At 42.9% G+C, this 20,731-nt stretch overlaps 1 protein-coding gene and 1 long non-coding RNA gene across 3 annotated transcripts in view; both read left to right on the top strand.

Annotated features, from left to right (window-relative positions):
* The window catches only part of LOC142603467 (uncharacterized), a 99,801-nt gene extending 94,313 nt beyond the window's left edge, over nucleotides 1-5,488 (top strand). The window contains exons 4-6 of the long non-coding RNA XR_012837397.1: nucleotides 669-884; nucleotides 2,132-2,276; nucleotides 5,266-5,488. This is a non-coding gene — a long non-coding RNA (uncharacterized LOC142603467). The remainder of the gene's footprint in view (nucleotides 1-668; nucleotides 885-2,131; nucleotides 2,277-5,265) is intronic.
* A 302-nt stretch (nucleotides 5,489-5,790) lies between these two features.
* Nucleotides 5,791-20,731, top strand: part of UBE2Q2 (ubiquitin conjugating enzyme E2 Q2) — a 50,650-nt gene continuing 35,709 nt past the window's right edge. Inside the window, exon 1 of one of the 2 annotated variants that reach the window (XM_075764411.1) lies at nucleotides 5,791-6,253. In XM_075764411.1, the coding sequence (XP_075620526.1) occupies nucleotides 6,068-6,253 (186 nt within the window). In that variant the 5' untranslated portion in view covers nucleotides 5,791-6,067. The remainder of the gene's footprint in view (nucleotides 6,254-20,731) is intronic. The other variant, XM_075764412.1, reaches the window with a different exon arrangement.

Here is a 20,731-nt window from a genome sequence, read left to right as displayed (position 1 = left end):
GAGCCTCCTTCCACCTTTCTGCTCTGTGTTCCCTGTGAGCGCTCTCAGCACAGAGGGGTGACACCACCTGAAGTATGGGCTCCGACAGCTCCAATGGCTCTTTGTCTGCTCCCTTTGAGCAAGGAGGGTGTTAGGGTAGGATGGGACATGGCTAGACGTGGTGGAGTTGTGACTGTTTCAGTCTACAACAAGGCTGTGAACAGGGCCGCTGTAGAACTGGGCCCAGACTCAAGGTGTCTGTCTCAGACAGCTGGACTCTTGAAAAACAGCAGAAGCAGGACAAGTCCCAGCGTTGACACCAGCTCACTATGTAACTCTGATAAAGTCTTTTCCAAGTCTGGGTCAGAAATGACGTTAGCTGAGTTACTGCAGTGCTAGACCGTGATAGAGTTCTATGCACGCGGTTCTGCAATCACACTACCTCCCAAAATGTATCTGACTTTCCCCATGTATAAAATGAGGCTGTATCCTGCACCTCTTTTGGTGTGATACTGGTAGCGTTAGTGTTTGTGCAGCACTTGAGACCTTCTGTTGAAGGCTTGAACAGGGAGACTACTGTCATAGGCACTGCTTTGTTCCCCAAAATCTAAACTACAGAAAGTAGTAAGAGTAAATGAGAAGCCCTGGATGGTATGGTGGCTGATGTGTGTTTGATTTGTATTTTCCAGGCAGAGTGACGTGGTGATCTCTGGCTGTGCTTGCAGAATCTGAAACAATAACTCTGACCTGCCCAGTTCATCTTGGTGCCTGCCAAGTCAGATGCCTTGTACTCGTATTTTAAATATAGACAACATTAACTATTTCACTGCCTATCAAAATAAGAAAAAAGAGAGAGGATGAAGGAGCTGCATATTCAGCTGTGATGAAGATTGCATCTCAGCACTGTGAGTACTTGACCTGGGGATCTGCCCATTTCCCTACCTCCCCTTCCAGCCAGAAATGTATTTAGCAGGACTGAGCCTGGCATCTGACCTCTGCTCCTGTCCATCCCTTTTAAGCTTTTGTGATGGCAAGGGAAGATAAGCTTGCTGATCCCTGCAAGGCTTATGAGTCTGTGTGGATCCCAAGGAAGGGGTGCAAGTCCTAGGGAGTCAAGGGAAGGTGTGTTACCATGCCCTGAAGAGTGCTCCATGCAGCTATCTCTTCCCTCACCCAACTGGGTTTGGAAAAATGATACCACGTTTTCCTTTTTTCTCTGTTGTCTCTAGCTTGTTCTGTTGTTTTATTAAATGGCATGCCTCAGATAGGGCTGCGTGGTTCCTTATTGCTTTCATAGGTGTGCTTTTCATCTGTTTTTAAGAAGCTGTGTGAGCCATCAAGAACACTAGGTGTATTCCCTTACTGAGCATTTTAAAGTACGTGCAAGGAGTTTGGTTTCTGATGGGTTTGTACAGTGGATTCTAATCCCCATCTGCAGCATTGTAAGACTGTGATTAACATGGCTTTGCTTTCTTGTAGCACCTTTCTGCTAATAAAATAATTCCTGCAGCTTTCAAATGGAACAAAAACATATCATTTACCTTGCTTTGCAGACACTATTTTTTGACTGTTCTGAAAAATACACTGTTCAGTAATATATATAAATACAGCCAGAACAACAAATCCACAAACAGTAATGAAATCTTCACCAAAAGATTCTTGCTGTTTCCTATACAGGATTACAAGCGCTCTTCAGTAGCTGAGCAAAAATGCCATAAAGAAGGGACCTATTTGACTCAGTTGCTGGCAGCCACAGGGATGGACTCGGAACAATTGTAACTGAAAACTATGCTCTGACTGTCCTGGGTAAAGCCATGCTACTATTTGGGGGTTTTTTGGTTTTTTTTTGTTTTGTTTTTGTTTTTTTTTTTTTTTTTAATGTTAAACTCATGGCCATAGTATTTGAGACCTCCTTGATGTCTGTCCCTGAACATCTGGGCAACAGCATCACTGTCTGTCCAAAGCTGCTCTCGGATAGGCTGGTTTTGAAATGCTATTCCTTACCTGTTAAAGCCTTTAAAGTTAAAACAGGTATTTGAGGGACTAAGCGATCCCATGTCCACTGCATGCCATGCTTCTTGAAACTGCATTGTCCAGCCATTTCATCAGCTTTTTTGCACTGACCTATGGTTTTTCTAAAGTGCTTTCAAAGTGACTTTGTTATTGAAGCAATTACTTTGATGCTGTGAGCTCAGAAGTTTACACGAAAGCCTGGCTTTGGTGACCAAGACGACTTGGATTGTATCTTAGAAAACCAGGATCTTCTTGAATCTTTCTGCCTTTGCCCACGGTTTCAGGTAAGGTTCCTGCTTTATCCTTCTCTTTATGGGTATTGTTTGTCTTTTCCAGTCTCAGGTTCTGCTGCTACCTGTAAAAAAGTTTAAGTTCTACCTTGGTATCAGTTATTATCAAACTGCATCATCCATCACTAAAACCAATTTATGCTTCCTCCCATCTCATTAACTTTATCCTTTTCTTTCTCCTTCTGCTGAGGTTCAGGGTTACAAAAGATCTGGGCCTTCCTTATTTCTGAAATGGCAGTTCCTTCTTTGGTGCCTGCCATTTCTCTCAGGAAAGTGACATCAGAATTAAACAGAAAGACCCTTTCTGAGGGCTAGGCTGTAAACAGGAGAAGTGAGGTCAAAAACCAAAACCATAAACTATTCTCAGAGAAGCAAATCAATCCTCTGCTAGGCACAAACATTCAACTGAATGAATGTACAGGAGCTTCGCTTGGGTAAAGCTGGAAATACAGCAGACCTGGAAAAGGCATTCACAGGAAGAAAAGGACTAATATAAACTGAAATTCATCTGTGCTCTGCAACATACTTTCTTTAAGCCTCAGACAACTCTTACTTTCATCAAAGCCCATCCATCCTACATCATTGTTCATTTCCTCCTTAATGGCTCATCCTGAACTCATCTGTCCTTCAGTTCTCTTCACCCCTTGCTGCCGGCTTGCTGTCCCAGCAGGGACATGCCTAGCTGATGTGTTGGGGACAGGACTGGCAGTGAACGCTAATGGGAAAGAAAATTTTGCTCTAAACTGTTTGCCACTTCCTTTCTTGCCACTTCTACCCAAGAAAGCAATGAGGAATTTGCTGTTTTTCTGGGAATTTTAGTTGAAAACTCTTACAAAACTTGCTATGTTTAAATGAAAGAGAGGGAAAAGAAATTAAGAAGGTTATGCGGGTATGTTATCTTCACAACAGGGAGGTTTGGCCAAAGTTCAGATCCCTGGCAGAGGAAATCTAGCTGTATGATAGCTAGAGAGAGGTTCCCTTGACGTTGAGGAAGAAAGGTAGAAAAAAATGGTGCTTTACAGGCAATATAGATCCAGGGAACTTCAGAGCATCTGTAATTACTAGAATCTGATAGAGTGCTCCAGAGGGTCTTTACCAGGATTAATTTCTTTTATTACCCAGAGATGTCAGGTCTTTCCCTGTGTGCATTCGTTTTGGTCTTGGGAGACTCAGGATTTCCTGAGTCATCTTGTGACCAACATGAGATTCATGTCAAAGCCCCATGGCAAGTCCCTGAAGGAAGAAATGGGAATGAGTCAGACATGATGAACAACTCTTTACACCTCTGAAACAGCCTCTGTATTCCAGAGAGCAAGGCAACCCCAATGTGTTCTCAAGGTCTTATCACAGAAATGAAGTCACAGGCGATGTCGCAGCTTGCACAATGCCTACTAACTAGAGAGAAGTGCAATAGAACTTAGGGGAGTGGTGGCTGTGCAGCTGCATGTTGCTTCTTGAAGCCTGTAACAAAAAGGCAGACTGAAGGAGCTGGGGAAGGTTCTGGACAAGACTTAAAAAATACATATATGTCTTGCAGGACACACTTGGTGGATTAAGCAGTTTGGCCTGCTAGATGGTCAGGAGACTCCATGATGTTTGGATCACTGGGTGCCTGAGAGAGGTTCTGCCTTCCACCAGCTTGTCAGCTAGTGCAGGTATGGCGTCCCCCCAGCCAGCACGTCTCAGCTGTGCAGCTGCCAAATAAATGGGGTGTCACAGTCAATGGAGAGGCATAGAAGACACGGAGGATGGAAAACCAGAGGCAGTGATAGTGGCAGTTCTGGTACAGTATGATGAAAGGTGTGGTTTGAGCATGCAAAGCCTACCCACCTGCCTGCTGCAGTGAGGCATTCTAGGCCAAAATGAGGGAAATAGGGCTGAGTCACCGAATTCATTCCTCTGCTGTTTCATGCGTCACATCGTGTAACATCTGACAAAGTCTGTTTTGTTTAGTTTTGTCTCTGGTGTTCCCACAGAAAGGCTCTTCCAGGTCCTCCTTTTGTAATAGGTATAGTCATAATTTTTCTGCTGTTTGTTTATAGCTAATTTGCACTTACACTTAGATCTTCCCTTATCTCTCAAAGGTCTTCACCCTGCCTGTTGATGCATTGACAGACAACGGTCATATCCTCTCTGTCTTTGCTTTGCAGGCCATACAGGCTGTGCCAACACACAGTTCAGCCCTTCTAGGAAAGCTGAGCTGTGCCCGCAGTGTAACAGGAGTCTTTCAAATGACACCTGAAAAAAACCCCCAGGTCTTTCAACTCTGTGGCCTTTCTGTTATCTTTCAGAGTATTTAACCAGTGTCGGTCCTTCCTGGCTTCGTTTGTAGCAAAGTGCGTTCTTTGCAGCTCTCTTTGCTGGAAGCATAGAAGATTTGGAGCCCACAAATCAGTAAGACTTCCATATGCTTGGAGTTGGGCATGTGCATAACTGTTTTTCTGGATCAAGATTAGAGTTCTCACCACTTGACAAGATTCAGCTTGTGGTTTGTGAAGTGCTGCCAGTTTCTTTGGAACTAAAGATTTATATAAAATATCAATGGAAAAAAAGGCAATTCCCTATTCCAGGTTTGTGTGTGCGCATGTGAGTGCTGCATTAATTAAAACCTGGTTGGGAAACAAGAAGGACTCTCTGCAACAATATTACTTGTATCCCAGTAATCTCTTTATGCCATCTGAGAGCTGATCCTTGTTCTCAAAGAGCTGTCAACTGTCAATGGACAAAACCAAGATGGAAAGGGACAAATAAAGGTGCAGAGATTATTCTTCCCGCGTCAAGAAGTGATAGAAATAGAGGCAGTGTCTCCTGATCCCTGAATGTAGCGAGCATTCACTTCACTTTCATGCTTTGTGGTGCTTTTTCGGGGGGGGGGGGGGGGGGGTGGGGTGGGTGGGTGGGTAAAATTTTGCACAAACAATTACCGTGGAACTTAAGTGCAGCACTAACAATTTTTCTTGGCCTCTGTGTTGCTGCTTTTCAGCCTGCAAAGATTGACACGATGTTTTATTTGTGTTGATCCGTCAGAAACGTCGGGACAGGAGTTCCTGGTTTCTGTTGGCTGACCTCTAAGACTACTGGGGGGACCGACAGGACTCTGAAATACCAGTTGAAACCCAAGCTGCAGTTTTTCTCGGCGCAACAGAAGTGCGGTGAAGAAGGGAGACCGCGCGCCCCTCCGCAGGGCTGAGCAGGAGGAGGAGAAACACGGGTAAGCAGTCACTGCGGTCCGGGAGCAGCGAGCCGGGCGGCTCCGAGCCGGAGCAGCAGAGGGCAGCGCCCCGGCGGGGTCTGGGGCAGAGCCCCGCAGGCTGCCGCGGGGCAGCCCGGTCCGGGTCGCGGGGGCGGTCGCGGCGCTGACCGACGGCGCTGGGGGCGGGCGCGGGGAGGCGGGCGGCAGCCCCGGGGGAGGTGCAGGGGGCCGGCCCGGCTCCGCTGCGTGTGTCCCGGGAGCGGGGCCGGCCTAACGGGAGGAGGGCAGGGCGAGGGCGGGGCGGTTGGCGGGCCTGGCCCAGCCCGCCGGGGAGGAAGGGGAAGGGAAGGGGGAGCAGACTCGGCTGTTGCCCTTTTAAGCGAGCGAGTGGGTGCAGGGGGCTGGTACAAAGGGAGCTGCCGCTGCGCCCGCCGTCCCCCCGCCGGCTGGGGCTGCCCCGGGCCCCCCGCCCTCCCGCCATCTTCCGCCCCGCAGGCGCGGCCGGGGCCAGGGTCGGGCCGGGCTAAGGCGGAGGGAGGCGGCGGCAGAGCGGGCGAGGCGGCGCAGGCCCGGGCCCGGAGATGAGGCCAGGATGTCGGTGTCAGGGCTCAAGGCCGAGCTGAAGTTCCTCGAGTCTATCTTCGACAAGGACCACGAGCGCTTCCGCATCGTCTCCTGGAAGCTGGACGAGCTCCACTGCCAGTTCGTGCTCCTGCCGCCGCCGCCGGGCTCCAGCCCCCAGCCGCCGCCGCCGCTCACCATCCACTGCAACATCACGGTGCGGGGCCGAGCGGGGCCGGGGGCGGCGGGGGAGGGCCGGGGCACGGTCCGCCCTCGCCATTGTCTGCGGGGCCCGGGGAGGGGGCGCAGCCCCGCCGTGGGGGTGACTCAGCACCGGGGGGGGGACGGACGGACGACCGGGGCCTCCGCCCGTCGTGGAGGCCGGGGGGCTGCCGAGCCGCCTGGGCCCGCTTCCCCCCGAGGCTCTGTGTTTCCTTCCCCGTCCCTACCGCGACCATAACAAAAGTTAGGGACCAGGCGCCCCCGGCCTCTCCTCCCCGCTGAGGCGGGGGCCCGGGTGCGGGACCCGCGGGGGAGCCGCGGGTGCGGGGGAAGGACGCGGGCCGCCGCGCCGGCTGCTTTGGGGCCGGGAGCCGGAACAAAGGGCGGCCGGGGCAGCGGGGAGAGAGCCCCCGGGCCGGCTCCCTGCCGCGGGGCAGTCCCCCGGGGCAGCGGAAGGACGATGGGGGGAGCAGAGGCGCTCTCCCTGCCTGCCGCCGTCCCTGCAGTGTCTCGGCGGGACACGGGGAGTGTTTTCCTCCGTGCCCTAAGAGGTGGGAGCGCGGGAGGGAGGTGGAGGGCGAGCGCTTTACTGAGTGCGCCACACCGCCGCGGCCTGGAGCCGGGCGGCCCGCCCTGACCCGGGCGGGGAAACGCCGCACGGGCGGGTCTGGGTGGCGGCCGGGCCTTCCCCCCGGGGGTCAGCCCGTGAGGCGCGGCGGGGTGACCGCTTCGGGAGCCGCAGCGGTAGGAAGGACGGGGAAACTTTTCATTCTTGCCGTCGTGGAGGGATAAAGTAATGTCTCTGGTGTCTTGACGAATAGTTGTTTTGTCATAATAGTGGTATTTAAACTTGTGAAGGGGCTGTGGGCAGCCTTGTCGAATCTGAGGGACTCCTACCTGTGGTTTGTCTCGGGATTTGTCATTTCTGTGTTTTCCGGGTTTTTTTTTCTCCTCTTAAATTCATTGGGGTTTGTCGGTTGGTTTTAAATGAGTGGGAGGGAAGCAATAAAACATTCAGTGTTGTTCGCCATGCTAAAATTCCTCTGTGTTCTTAGAAGTTTTGGGTCTAACCTTGCCAAGAGATTTGAACATATTGTCGTCTGTGACTCACGTAGAGAACCGTGCTGAAGGTTCGCTTTTATTATTGGACTGCCTGTATTTATAAGGGAGTTCAAATGCCTTATCAAGATTCAGCTTAAGAGTAGAGCATTGAAAAATTTTCACTGGGTGAAAATAGGGCTAGTATGTTTGGGCTAGGGTTTGATAGAAGATAAGCTCTAGAGCATTTTTGTCTTTTGCTTATAAAAGGATGAAAGTTTGAAACAGATAGTATGGAGGCACAAACATGTATGTAAGCGTAAATATTTGACGACTGGAAGGTGAAAATGTGCATGCAAACCAGGCAAATCTAATAATCTTGATCAGATCCTCACTAGCCTTAAAGTAACTTTATTAAATTAAAGGAGACTTGTTAAGAGGCTCTTTCAGGTTTCACAGTTAATTGCCTTGAGAAGTCAGTTTTGTGGTTATGGGACAGGTGTCTGTTTTACCAGATACTTGTATATACTATAAGACATAAGATGTCTTCTGTGGTAAAATAAGGAAGATACTTTGGTGTTCTTGGTTTTAGACCTATCAGATGATGGATTGCGTGACTTCCTTTAAATACTTTCTTATTCAGTAGAGAGTGTTTCATTGCTGAGAAGTCTGGCTGTTTCTTTCCATGCAACACAATCTATTTCATAAGTCTCTCCCTAAAGAGTAAAATAAAAGGTCTGATGATAGCGGTCCCTCAGTTGCCAGTTGAATTTGATCGGTTATCCTTTGTCAAGTGACAGCTAACAGGGAAGCCAATAAATAGTAAGGCCTGAAGTTTTTGATGCTTTGGATTTGTTCTGTGGTGTGTATCTACTTCTGAGGCTGTTTGTATCGTAGCTACTTTTGATAGCAATTCTTTCTTAACTTGCAAAGCAATATGCCCACTTTACAAGTAAGCCTTTGGTTGAGGTGCGTCTGAGCAAGCAAGAAACAGGCTTAGGTCACTCTTGGCCTTTTTATGTATTAATGAGGAAACAGTGCCTGCAATCTGTTACTACAGTCACTTGCCCCAAAGATCAAGAGGTCTTTTGCATGCCATTAGAATTGTGGCATATAAACTTGCAAAAAGAACAGGAAGAGAGCTGTTTCAAACCTTAGAGCTGAGACTTCTGCTTTGAAAAAAGGCTGTAAGCTTCTTGAAACTTCTGTTTCACAGTTGTCTGCGAGCAGTTTGGTGCTTTCCAATGTTGACTAATTTTTGGCTCTTTGAGGTAGGTGGCTATTTTCCCCATCTGTTAAAAATAAATGGGAGAGGGCAACCTGAGTTGCAGAGGTGGCTCTCTTGAAACAAGTGGGCAGCAGATGACAGAACCAAAAAGAAAGCTGTCCTCTGGACTTCTGTCCTGGTTTTCTGATAAAAATGTTAGAACTTGAAGTGTGACAAAAGTGATTTTTTTTTAATTACTTTTTTTTTCCCCCTCCTCACTGAATTCAGTCTCTTGGCTCTGACTCCTAATTGCCTCCAGGTTATTTTTTGGGTTGGTTCCCCCCTCCCCCCCCCTTTTTTTTTTTCTGTAGGTACTGTAAACTAGAAAAGCATAAGTCTTGTTTACTGTGCTTCAGTGGATCTGCAGGTACTGTGGAATCTAGAACTTCAGATGGCGGTAGTAGCATACAAAAACTGGTAAGGCTATAAAGTTGTTGGTAAATATGTTTTCTTAGGCAGACTCACCCTCTGCATCAGAAGCTGCTATCTTAGTGTCTGGATTTGCAGTGCAAATATGTAACTCTAGCTGTTTGCTGCTTCTAACTGGTTTAACCCCTACAATACTGATCAAGCCAGGATAGTTGCCTTGCTCAACAAACGATTACAGTAAATTGTGCAGCTGGACGTCAAGAATCCTGTTAAGGGGAAGAGCAAGCACAAGGCTCAATAATAACTTTTTCTTTGTGGTTCTGTTTGGGTACCTCAATATTTTACCTAAAACGAAAGCTGTCTAGCAGCGTGTGCAGATGCTGAAGTTACTGGATAGAGAAAAATCTTGTAGGGAAGGAAGCTTCCCGTAGCTTCAGCACTAAGTCTGAAAAGAGACCTGATAACTAAGTTGCTCTGATCTTCACAATGGATCTCTTTCTTTTCTCCAGTCTCGAGAGAGAAGGCAGAGGAAAGAGGAAGCATTCTCCTGGAGAGGTGAGGGAGAATGTCTGCTTAGGAGCTGCATGGATCTCCACAAGTCTACTAGACTAAATTCCACAGTTCAATTAGAAGTCTGCCCTGGAATTTCTCAGTGAGATGCTTTTCTGATTGTCTGCAGTATGAGTTTGTAGAACTGTCAAAAGTTAAGCATTTGCAGCAGCAGCATAGGAAGAGTCTACTTATCATACTGAGCAATGCTTCAAATTAAAGCAAGATATATTTTACTCAATAGCTCTTCTGTGTCTTAAAGTGACAGGCAAACTTTGTCCAAGTCTGTCCTTCATTATTTCTGGTAGTGACCCATACTGGAACTTAAATGGTTAATCAGATTATTTTTAAAAGAGGTGCTTTAGGGTGGAGTCATCCTTGTCAGAAACATTGCTGCTTATTCCTGAGAACTGTCTAATTATTGAACTTGTTCAGGCTGTGTACCTTCACATCCCCATTTTGTTATGCCAACAGCAGTGTCTCTGTTCTGGAGTTTTATTTCTATTTTTCCTAGGTTTCATTTTTATTTAACAGTAGTAGTCCGGTTAATCAAGTTCAATAAAACTGTGTCCTTTACAAAGTATATGTATTTATCCTGGTCATGTTTTGCATGTGTTTTGAAATTATAGCAAAACAGTGGCTTTACTTAGAGGATTGTGCTTATTGATGGTGACTTTAGGTAAGTGTCTTTCAGTGCAATCTGTAGTTTCGGTTTGGTACCTTATCAGACTTAGGTGATAGTATTCCAAAGGGTGTGTGAGAAGTGTTCAGCCTTTTCCTTGTTATTGCAAGGACTGATTTGGACTGCTGTGAAACATCTTGTATTGTTTATATAATCTCTTCAGAGAGAAACTGAATATTAATCTTTCTCTACCTACCCACAAAACTACTACTGAAATTCGGTGTCCTCAAGTAGCACTTGCAGGTAGAACGGGATTTATGCCACCTCTGTGTGGGAGCCAGTTTTGCCCCAGATACTGGGCTCTGTGCAGTGATATCCCTCGTACGTTAACAATTCAATTCATGTGATATGGCTGACTCCAGTATAGTCTTGCCTCGCTGCTGGAAAGAAGCATCTTCTGCTTTCACTGAAGAATACCCTGCTGCTAAATCGGAGTTAGAAGCTATTATGAAACACTTTAAAAGGTTGCTGTCTATGGATAACTGCAACTGATGGGAGAAGACTTTATATTCCCTTCTAAACAAGAATGGATGAAAAGATATTACCTGTGAAGCTTTTGACAAATTGGGTATATACACTCACTTTCTGTATTAGAACATGTGATAGTTCTTCAAAGGCATAAGAATTTTAATATTAAACGCACACTCTTAGCTAATGGCTAGACAGCTGATAACCTTTTCAAAAGGTTATTTATTTGTACACAGAACTAACCACATAATGAATGAGGCTTTCAGTTCAAACCACAGATTTATTTTTTTTTCTTCTTTGGATCACTAGACATTCTGTAGTGAGGTTGAGACCTTTGTCTTGCACCATATAGATACCAGGACTAAATAAAAGCATATGCAGCTTTATCTTGATAATATGTACTTTTCTAACTAGAATTAGATATACTTGGAGTGTTAAAAAAAAAAAAAAGGCACTCGAGTAACTATTATCAAACATAACTTGTGCAATAGAAATTGAGAAGTTTAGTTTTATTTAGCAGACCAAAATTAAGTAAACAAAAAAATAGTAGAAGAGCTGAGGATTTTAACTTCTCTTTGTATGCCAGGACTGTAATTGGAAAAGGAATATTGCAAAAAGAAGTAGGAGGAATCTTTTGTGTCTGGGAGACACAGGGCCTTATCTGACACCACAGCTTAGTTGTGCACTGTTTGAGAGGCGGTAACGAGTACTGCAGGGTTTTGCAGGTCAGTTGTTCAGTCCCGTCTGTGAGGTATGAAGTGTGCTCCTAAAATGTCCTACAAGGCTGCAATGGTGGGCTTCAAATATAAATGCTAGCTTATGTTGAGGTTTTAATGTACAGGAAATTGCACTTATTTCAAGTGGGTTACTCATGTGAGTTAATGATACAGTAATTTCAGAACTGGGACTGTTGTGGTCCTCAAAAGAGTTCTCCCTGCACTTTGATAATTAAAAGAAGTTTTATAAAGTTTTATAAAGAGAATTGTATTTTTACTCAGCATGCTTCCTCATGTTAACTGTTCAGGAGGTTTTTGTAAAGGACACCTGGTAATTTTTGTATGTTTCTTCATAGTCACGGGTTTTAAAGAGACTAACTTATATGGCTACTTCATAACAGGCATATTGGTGTAGTAGTTGGCCTGTCAGAGACCTTACACTTCAGGAAGCAAGAGTACATACTGCTACTCCGGGGTTGTTTTTTTCTGGTTGGGTTTTTGGGTTGATTTGTTTTTTGGGTTTTTTTGTTTGTTTGTTTTTGGTTTTTGTTTGTTGTTCCCCCCCCCCCCCCCCCCCCCCCCCCCCCGGGGAGGAGCAGGGTGTGCTAAGATTTTGACTTTTCTGTCAAAGGTTTTTATCAATGAAATGAGAAAAATAAAGGAGTAGTGTAAAAAGTGCAGTCTGTTCTGGAAAATAAGGTTACGTGTCTAAATTCATCATTGCAGTCTGTCTACAATGGAACACTGTGAAATCAGAAGTTATTAATGGAGTTGATCAAGTGAGATCCCAAAAATGAGTAACTTAATTCTGTCAGACTTACTCAGACTAGAATGAATTTACAGGTGTGTTTTCTGTGTTATGTAAGAGGGTATTGTGTATTGATGACACGTTGATATCCTCAACGTGACTTAAAAATTATGATTGCTAGGAGGAAGGAAGGAAGTACGATTGTGTCCTGTGCACTCTGTGATACTGCTGTTGCTCGCAGACCAGCAAAGGCTATGTGCCTTGTGAGGTGGCCAAAATTGAGTTTACTGGATTAAGGACCTGGCTGTCATGTAAAAATTCTTTACTGGGTTATTGTTAATCTGGATCATTTCCCAGTCTGGTTCCCTGCGTGGCTGCACAAACAGCTGTACCGTCACAACAGAGGGCATAGGAAGGAGTGAGAGCTGCAGAAGACTGCTGAAGCCAGCATTGCTGATGGAGCTGCTTGCCAGGCACTGGCTGATCCTCAGTGGCACTTGGGATCGTTCCTGGGTGGAACACCCAAGCCGGCATCACTCCGGTGGGTCTGCGTGAGGGTCTGGTTTGTTGGAGTGACAGCCACATAGATACAGCTGGACCAGACTAACTGGAAGTAGTTTGTTTACTTGCAAAATCAAATTCCTTTCAGGAGAATGGAAGATAAAAAGATGGAGACAGTTCTCTAAATAGTATTATTAAAAACAAAAAAGGAGGGCTCCCAAAACTTCTGGATAGGAACAAATGTTTGTAGAAGCTGATTAACAGAAATAACTACTGTTTTAGTTATGCCTCAGTGTGGACTATTGTTCAGTACTGTCAGGTTGTTTGCCTTCGTGTAGTTTTGAAAGGTTATAAACCCCTGAATTCCTGGCTGCAGTTGATTTTTTCTTTTTTGTTTCTTCAGACTATGAATGGTAATATGTTATTGTAAAGAAATATGATAGTTGATGATTTACTGAGCATTCCACTGTGTTTCTTCAGCTGCAAGCTTTGTAGAAGTGAAAATGACCTGTCACCAGCTCATAGAAGACAACTGGAAAATTAGATGACTGATGATAGTATGGAGAGGCTATTTAAGGTTTAGATCTTAGATCAGCCTGCTTATATTCAGTACAGTTGAAGCTAATATGATCTGAATAGTTTTAAATTGATCTTTGCTGAAAACAAGCATACAGTTAGCATAGTGTATGTCTTAAAGATTACAGCTGGAAGCAAGAAATCAGTAAGTGTGGTATTAAAATAATGACCTTATGTGTGGTGTTACTTTTTTCCTCTCATGCATATGAGACATCATGTGTATGAAGTACTGTAGAGCAGTTAGTGCATGATTTCTTGAGACTTAGTTTAGACTGTATTCTCCTTTCTTCCAGATCTCTAACTTATCAACCCTCGAGAGGAAGAGTTGAATATGGTTGCACATCTTGCCGATAGCTTCTTCAGTGTGTATTCAGAAAGGCAGAAACATAAGCTCTATCAGAACTTGCATGGTGGCATTAGAAAAAAATGAAAGTGTTCCTGTGCAGTGGTGTTCAAGATACCACAGGCTTCCTTGAGTTTTTGAAGTAGGAAATAACTGTGGTAAGAGTGTGGCATTTAATTTATTAATGGTAAACACTGGTTGAACTCCATGGTACTGAAACTTGGTGTGTGGGGGACAAAGTTCCATCTAAATGGCTGTAACCCGAAGGCCAGTGACTAAGCAGCAGCCAGGCAAGCTGTTGTGTGCTGCTGTTAGCAGTGGGTGAGAATGAGAAACCCTTATGGCTGCAGATGTGTCTGGAGTGCTGCAAGTTTGTAAAGGGAGAGAGGGGAAAAGAGGAAAGTTGTTCTCGGAGAGGGGGAAGGGGCACAGTGTCTCTGGTGGAAGGGGGGTAAGCAATTTGAACACTTGAAAGGTGTACGTTCTTGAAGGTAAATAGAGCGGAGTGAGGGGAAGCCTGGGTTTTTGGATGATGGCGAAAGTGACATTGGACTCTGCATGCTGTGGAGTACCTAAGTGATAAAGGCAAGAGCATGTCTGCTAGGAAACTGCTTTTTTGAGTTAAATCGGGGGTGGGGGGGATGGGGGTGGGGGGGGTGTGTGTGACGTTGCAACTTAGTTATAACCACTTCTTCAGTTCTAGCCCTATTAGAGGCCATTTCTTGCTACTCTGGCTTTGTGACACTCATGTTGATGATACCCTTTCTGAATGTACTTGTCTGTATGGTTGCAGATGTAGGTAATTGATAACTCTTGATGATTAGAATGAGTTGATAGTTTGTTTCAAATAACCAGAGTTCCTTCAGGAAGGAAACGCAGTATATCAGATACTGTGCTGCTAGTAAAGAAAGAGTATTGGAGAATCAGATTTGCAAAATACCTTTCTCTTTTTAGCTTGTGTCTAGCTGCTTATTAGATAAACCATATATTAGATATACACAGCTTGAGTGTGTGTATAATGCATACATTAAGAGGAGAAGCCCTTGTGGCTTATGGGCTCTAAACCAACCATCCTCTGACAACTGTCAGGATGAAGAGTATGAGCACACAGTGGGTCTTTGGTGGGTGAGGAGTAGGATAGGTTGATCCAACTGCTGTGAGGTGCTGTGGTAAAAATCTGGATTCTAGTCTCAGCTCTACAACCTTCTTCCCGATAAGCAAGTCAGTCTTCAGCGATGCTGTGTTCTTTGCTCAATTTTCAGTGTGGATGATCTGTAACTTTATTTGTTGCTGTTTATAGTATTGGCAAAGGAATGTTCCTTAGCTCACTTAACTGGGCTGGCCCTCAACAACAGTTTTCATTTTCAGAGACTAGCTCTTGAACAACTGTCATTTGCTGTGCTGTTAGCTAACTCATGCTTGTGTTAACAGTTGTGTTTGAGCAGCAGTACAGTAACATTTGTTAGATTTTACTTTGGGTCCATACAAAAGTGTTTAAGAGTGTTTGTCTTTTCTGTGAATTTCTTTGAATGGATTGATGGCGTGCTGCATTATGATGATGACCTGGAGAATAAAATGTGGCTTCACAGTGAAGAACAGTAACTGTTTTGTTTTTTTTTGTCAGAAAAGTGCCTTTTTTGTGTTTATGTTCAAAGTTTGTATTTTAATTCTCTGTAGTTATGTTATACTAGACAACAAGTAGCCTGCTGCTTTTTGTTTGGTAAGGGGAGCAGAAAAGGTTACGGCAACTGATAAGAGAGTCTGATAAACCTATTTTTCCAAGGGTAATGTGCAATTTCACATATCGGAATTGGCAGTTGGGACACTTTGTGTAGATTAAATAGTTCGAAGAATGACTGGCCGTAAAAACTTGACCAAAAGAATGTGATCGTAAGAAGTATAAGAACTATGATGTCACGTCTGCAATCATGTTTGTGACCATTTGAAGTGATATTTTGTGCCTTTGTACTTTGGTTGTTCTTCTAAGGTAACGATGTTTGGGCAGTGAGAGATTTAAATGTATGTACCTGGATAGAGACATGGAAGTAAAACAAGTAGCTTAGATTATTTCACAATGTTTGAAATTATTGGGCTTTTCTATCACCCTGTTTGAAAGCAGCGTTTGCTTAAGTATTTTCCAGGAACTGTTTGTTTCTCAAAACGTTATTTTCCATCTCAGGTATATTCAAAGTAAAAAAAATTAAAGATTCTGTAATCATTTCAAGAGAATTCTGTAGTCCTGGGTTGAACAAATGAATTTGTGCAGATGAAGCTGCAAATCATAAGCTTCTTGACTTTTGGAATATTTTTTACACAAGTGAATCGCTATTGAAATACTGTCCCTGTTCATACTTCTTTAGCTATGCTGTGGTCACCATCTTAAGAATATTGGCACTTGCAGTTGCTGATGAATCTGTATAATGCCAGAAGTGTTCCATAATCTAGGCTTTTCAGTTCATTTAAAAACATGCTGTAGTCCATGCGCACTTGTATAGAAAGTGGCTGTGGAAGGTGCAAAGTGGCAGACCATTGCACGTGTGTCTGTAAAGCCTGATAGGACAGGAGGGGAACTGCTTTGCCCTGCCCAAGTAATGTCCGTAGCAGTTCTGTATGCTCTTAACAGAAACATTTCCTTGTGGTTACTTTTTGTGATAGCCGCCTACAGTCAGTGGAACCTGTTTGTACAGAGAACTGTGTTTATTTTTGTTTGGGACCATTTGTGATTGTAGAGTGAATTTTACAGGCATCTATAGAGTTGTGGTTTGTTATGTTTTTTTCTGTTCTGTGAGGCATGTGCCTTTGACCCTGCCTTTTCTAACATGGCTGTATTTAATAACATAATTCTAAACCGAGGTACTCTGCTACACTTGCATCATTTGCTGGAGAGTGTGTGGGAGAGGAAAACCATGACCCTGTTAGCTGTGTTGTTTTAATGTGCTCCTGAAGGTATTCAGTTCTGCAGTGATGAGGTATTAGCAGAGCCTACGTAGAACAGGATTATGAGATTCTTTCGCCTGCCTCCTGTAAAGGTGCAAGATGATTAAGCTCTTGCAATCTCCAGGGGTCTGGCCAAAGCATGTTGCTTCATCTGGGATTGTCCCGTGTAGGCTGTAGCTGTCAAGACAGTCATTAAACTTGGAGAGTAGATTTGCAGTAATTTTCTACGTTTGAAAGAGGTGCATGTATTGTAGTCAGTTGAACTTGGTGCCTTACCAAACGCATGAGTTCTAACACATAGTTTCACTGAACTGAGTCAGGCTTTGACTTCAGGAAGAGTGTAAGAAAATTAAAGCTACTACAAGCTTGCTTTCTGGTGTATAGAAACAGTTAAAGATCTCTGTTTCACTGAAGTCTAGTGAATAAAAGATGTCCTTCTGTTTATATGCATTGAGTTAATAGTATGTTGTATGCAATCTTAAAATTCAAAAGGAAAAGCAGGTTGAAGTTTTCCCCTTGTTCAGTAGAGGTGGGTAAAATTCACTTTGCTTCCTCCCTACCCCCAATATTAAATCTTATTTTTAACCCCCTCCATTGGATACACTTACCTTTTAGAACTCTGGATCACTGAGCTGTTAAATTCTTAAAGAAATAACAATTCTTTCATATGTAACAGTGCAAATTTTTACTTGAGCTTGTTTCAAAAAACCTGAGTTGAAAGTAACCCTTCATGCTTTCTTTTTTTTTTTCTAATTGTTATAAAGAATGGGATGGAAGGGCAGATGACAATCTGCTGACTTTTAAAGGTTCTTAGCCTTTGGGTTTCACGGGCACTCCGGTATCTAGTGGTAGAAAATGCTTGCTTGCATCTTAAGCTGCCTTTGGCAAGTTTGGCCTAATATTGGGAAGCAGTCTGTCAGTTACGTAATTGCAACTAATACTCTTTTAAGAAGCTGTAAGTACTACTGGTTTATGGTCATCAAGCTGAACTTCAGCTTTAAGAATATCTTCTGATATTTTTGTTAAGGTTCTGGGTTTTTTTCTCTAAAGACAGGTTGTGGACACAGGTGAAAAAATCATAAGTAGTGAATGATTGACTTAACAATTTCAACTAATGTGTACTGAATTGTAGATAACTGTATAGTTTAATCTCCAGTATTTTTTTGAATGTTCATGTAGGATGTGTATATGATCCCTAAGCAGCGGGATTTGATGTTAGTTTTTAAAAAAATCTAATTCTCTATTTAATTCAAACGAACAAACTTGGTAGCATCGAAATGCCTGCTGAGGGAAAGCCATCTCTGATTTGAGAGCTATTACTTGATGTGTGTTTATAGCTGTAAATGTATTCACCTTGAAAAGACTGTGTTACCCCTCTGCAATGTCTTGTTACATTAGGATTTACTTACTTCATTACCAAGATTTGTGTGAGCTAGAATGGTCTCTTGCTAGCCTTCTCAAAGCAATTAAGCTCTTTAAAAGATCTGAGGGTTTGATGTTCTGTTTGGAAGTAAAGGGGGGTGGGCAAAAAATTTTGGGACTGAGAAGATAAAAGTTTTACAATTAAGTTTTAATTGTAGCTGCTGGAAAAAGTAAAAGTAGGTTCTGTCCATGATGGAGATCTTGCAAAAACGTAGAAACAGAAAAGAAATAAAATGGATTGACTTTTGTTCAGCCAGTATGCTAAGGAGTTTTAAAAGAAAAAACCCACTTTTTCGATGTAAAATGATCTGGAAATTAAAGAAAATGAAGAACTGTCAGCATGTAATTGCGATTTGAAATAATAATGCTGAAGATGTGTATTTAGATGTGTTTTCCTACCATTTGGCTACAATAAAATGGCTCCATTGTGTACAAGATCTGGTTACTCTATTACCTCATAGCAAACTGTGTACAGGTTGTTCTAATCTTAGGAATGTGAGCAAGATGTGTTGTTTTAATTTAGCAACTTAACAATTTCAACAGTATTGTAGTAATTTAGAAATAGCTCATTTTAAAGTCTCTTAGTAACATCAAAATTGTGTCGCTGTAGCTTTACAGAACAGGATAAAGATTATATAACATGGAAAGTAAACCAGCCTTATTGTTAAGGAAGAGAAAGCATAGGTAGGATATACTTAGATGACAGATCTCTACCCCGGAAAAGCTGTCTTAATGTACGTGTTCCTGGTATCTTCTGTCACTTTGTGCTTCTGGTTGTTTTTTTTGTTAGTAAAATTTCAGTAGACCCACTTATAGAGGATGCAACAGAATGTCTGCACAGTGAGATCCTGTGTATATTCTTCTAATGTGCTGTGGTTGCCCTAAATGATTTGATAGGGTTTGAAATTGTTCCAGTGGCAGGAGTGTGGGGCTTTAGTCTCTTTGTATTTTGTATGTTTATTAGTAGGCTAAATTCTTTTGCTGCATTCTGTTACAGAAGCTACAGAAGCATTTGTGTTGACAAAGCTCCCAATCTGTTCTAATGTTAGTACAAAGACCCTCTAGAAGTGATGATCCCATGAATTGTGATTGTATCTGGGTTGGCTGTAAACATTCAGCCTTTGTCCTCAGGCCTCAGTACATGCTAGGTGTGATGTCATCTCAGCTTGTCATGTCTTACTGAGCAATTGCATTAGCTTTCGAAGCTGTACAGCATGCATTAGCTTGTGAAAGCTGCCCAAATCTAAGCATTGCAGCCTTTGCCTCTTGTGATGAATTTTGTTTTTACTTGTGGAGAGCAGGGAAATGTCATGTTACAGTGGTTACATAAAAGATCTTACACACTTAATAGGGGTGATACCTGTGGAGCTAAGTGAGATTATACAAAATCACTCTACGTCAGCTCTGTAGTGAAAGGCCCAAAATAATGGGTTTTTAGCCACTGAAAATTAATAGTAAAATAACTGCTATTCTAGGGTTCCTCTCCTGAAATGTTGTCTTCGTATTTGGGAAGCTTCCGTTCCTTACATGACATAACTCAGATCCATCTTTTCTCTCTATAGGATGCAGATATGGAAGAAAAAGCTGACTTAATTCGCTCAACAGAATTAGCTTATGTGAAGTTCACTTGTTTGGCCTCTCAAATCACAAGCGTAGTTTTTCATTGCATGCTATGGTGTTACAAACTCATGAGCTTGTTTATATCTCAAGATCAGAACGTTTGAAGTTTGTGTGTGAATTCTGTATTTCAAAATACAGTGACTCATATCCGCGTGAAACTCAGCTGTTCCAAAAATATGGATTACTTACAGATCTAGAGAAACGTAGTGCCATTTATGTTTTTAGGTTAAACAAACATATTTTTTGTTTATTTGTGAAGAATTAAAATTTAATTCTTTATTCTTCAGAATTAAAGTTTAAGTATGAAGAAAAAGTGTTGCAGCAAACTGGAAGTTTGATTGAACTTCTATTTTAATATTAAGCATCTGTTGTAAAAAATTTGGAATATGCAATTAAATATCCGTATTACAGAAGTCTAAAATTTGAAATCTTTTCTGATACAGATGAGTGAATATGCTCGCTCAGGCTTTTCTTAAACACTGATAAATGTGTTGTTTCCATTCATTTTTTAAAAGCTAAAGCAGAGTAAAAATTTGAATATATAATAATTTTTAGCGTGGTAATTCGTATGTGCTACGCATTAATAATGCAGGCAGCATTAAATCCTAGTATGTTTTCTCACATACAGCAGGATTTGCTTTCATTGCAAAAAATTGAATGAGTTGGAATGTGAGCAAAGAATGAGGAAGTACTGTCATTCAGTGCAAAAGGCATCAGCGCATTGAAGTAGCCACTGTAATGTATTCAAGCATGTAGTGGGACTGCTTGATCATCAGATCCACACTAACAGTCTTGTTCCTGCCTGATGTAGGATTTGTTGCAAGTTTTTTTTGGAGGAGATTTTTTGTACGGATCCCCCGGACTGAGATGGATACTGATTGCAACCCACTGCCATGGATTGGTTTGTTACATCCTTCTGGTGGAGAAAGGACAAACAGAATTGTCAGAAAATGAGACTATAGACACTGAAGAGTTGGGCTTCATTCTGTAAGCAGTCCGCAAATTCCAGATACAGTTTTGAAGAGTGATCTGACAGACGTTTATTTTCTATAAATCATTGCAATTAATAGACTTGCTTAGACCTGGACCAACAAAATTAACAAATGCTTGATGTTAAAAAAAACAAAACCCAAACCAAACAAAAACCCCCCCCCAAAAAATACCTGTTAGGAGAATGTGTATTCACAGTCCAAATGTTGACTCTATTTGGAGAATATTTTTATTCTAATGAGTCTGG

This window comes from Balearica regulorum, chromosome 12, assembly GCF_011004875.1.
Source record: "Balearica regulorum gibbericeps isolate bBalReg1 chromosome 12, bBalReg1.pri, whole genome shotgun sequence".
Classification (NCBI taxonomy): Eukaryota; Metazoa; Chordata; class Aves; order Gruiformes; family Gruidae; genus Balearica; species Balearica regulorum.
Note: the sequence above shows the minus strand (reverse complement) of the source record. Positions and strands in the feature narration are given on the sequence as shown.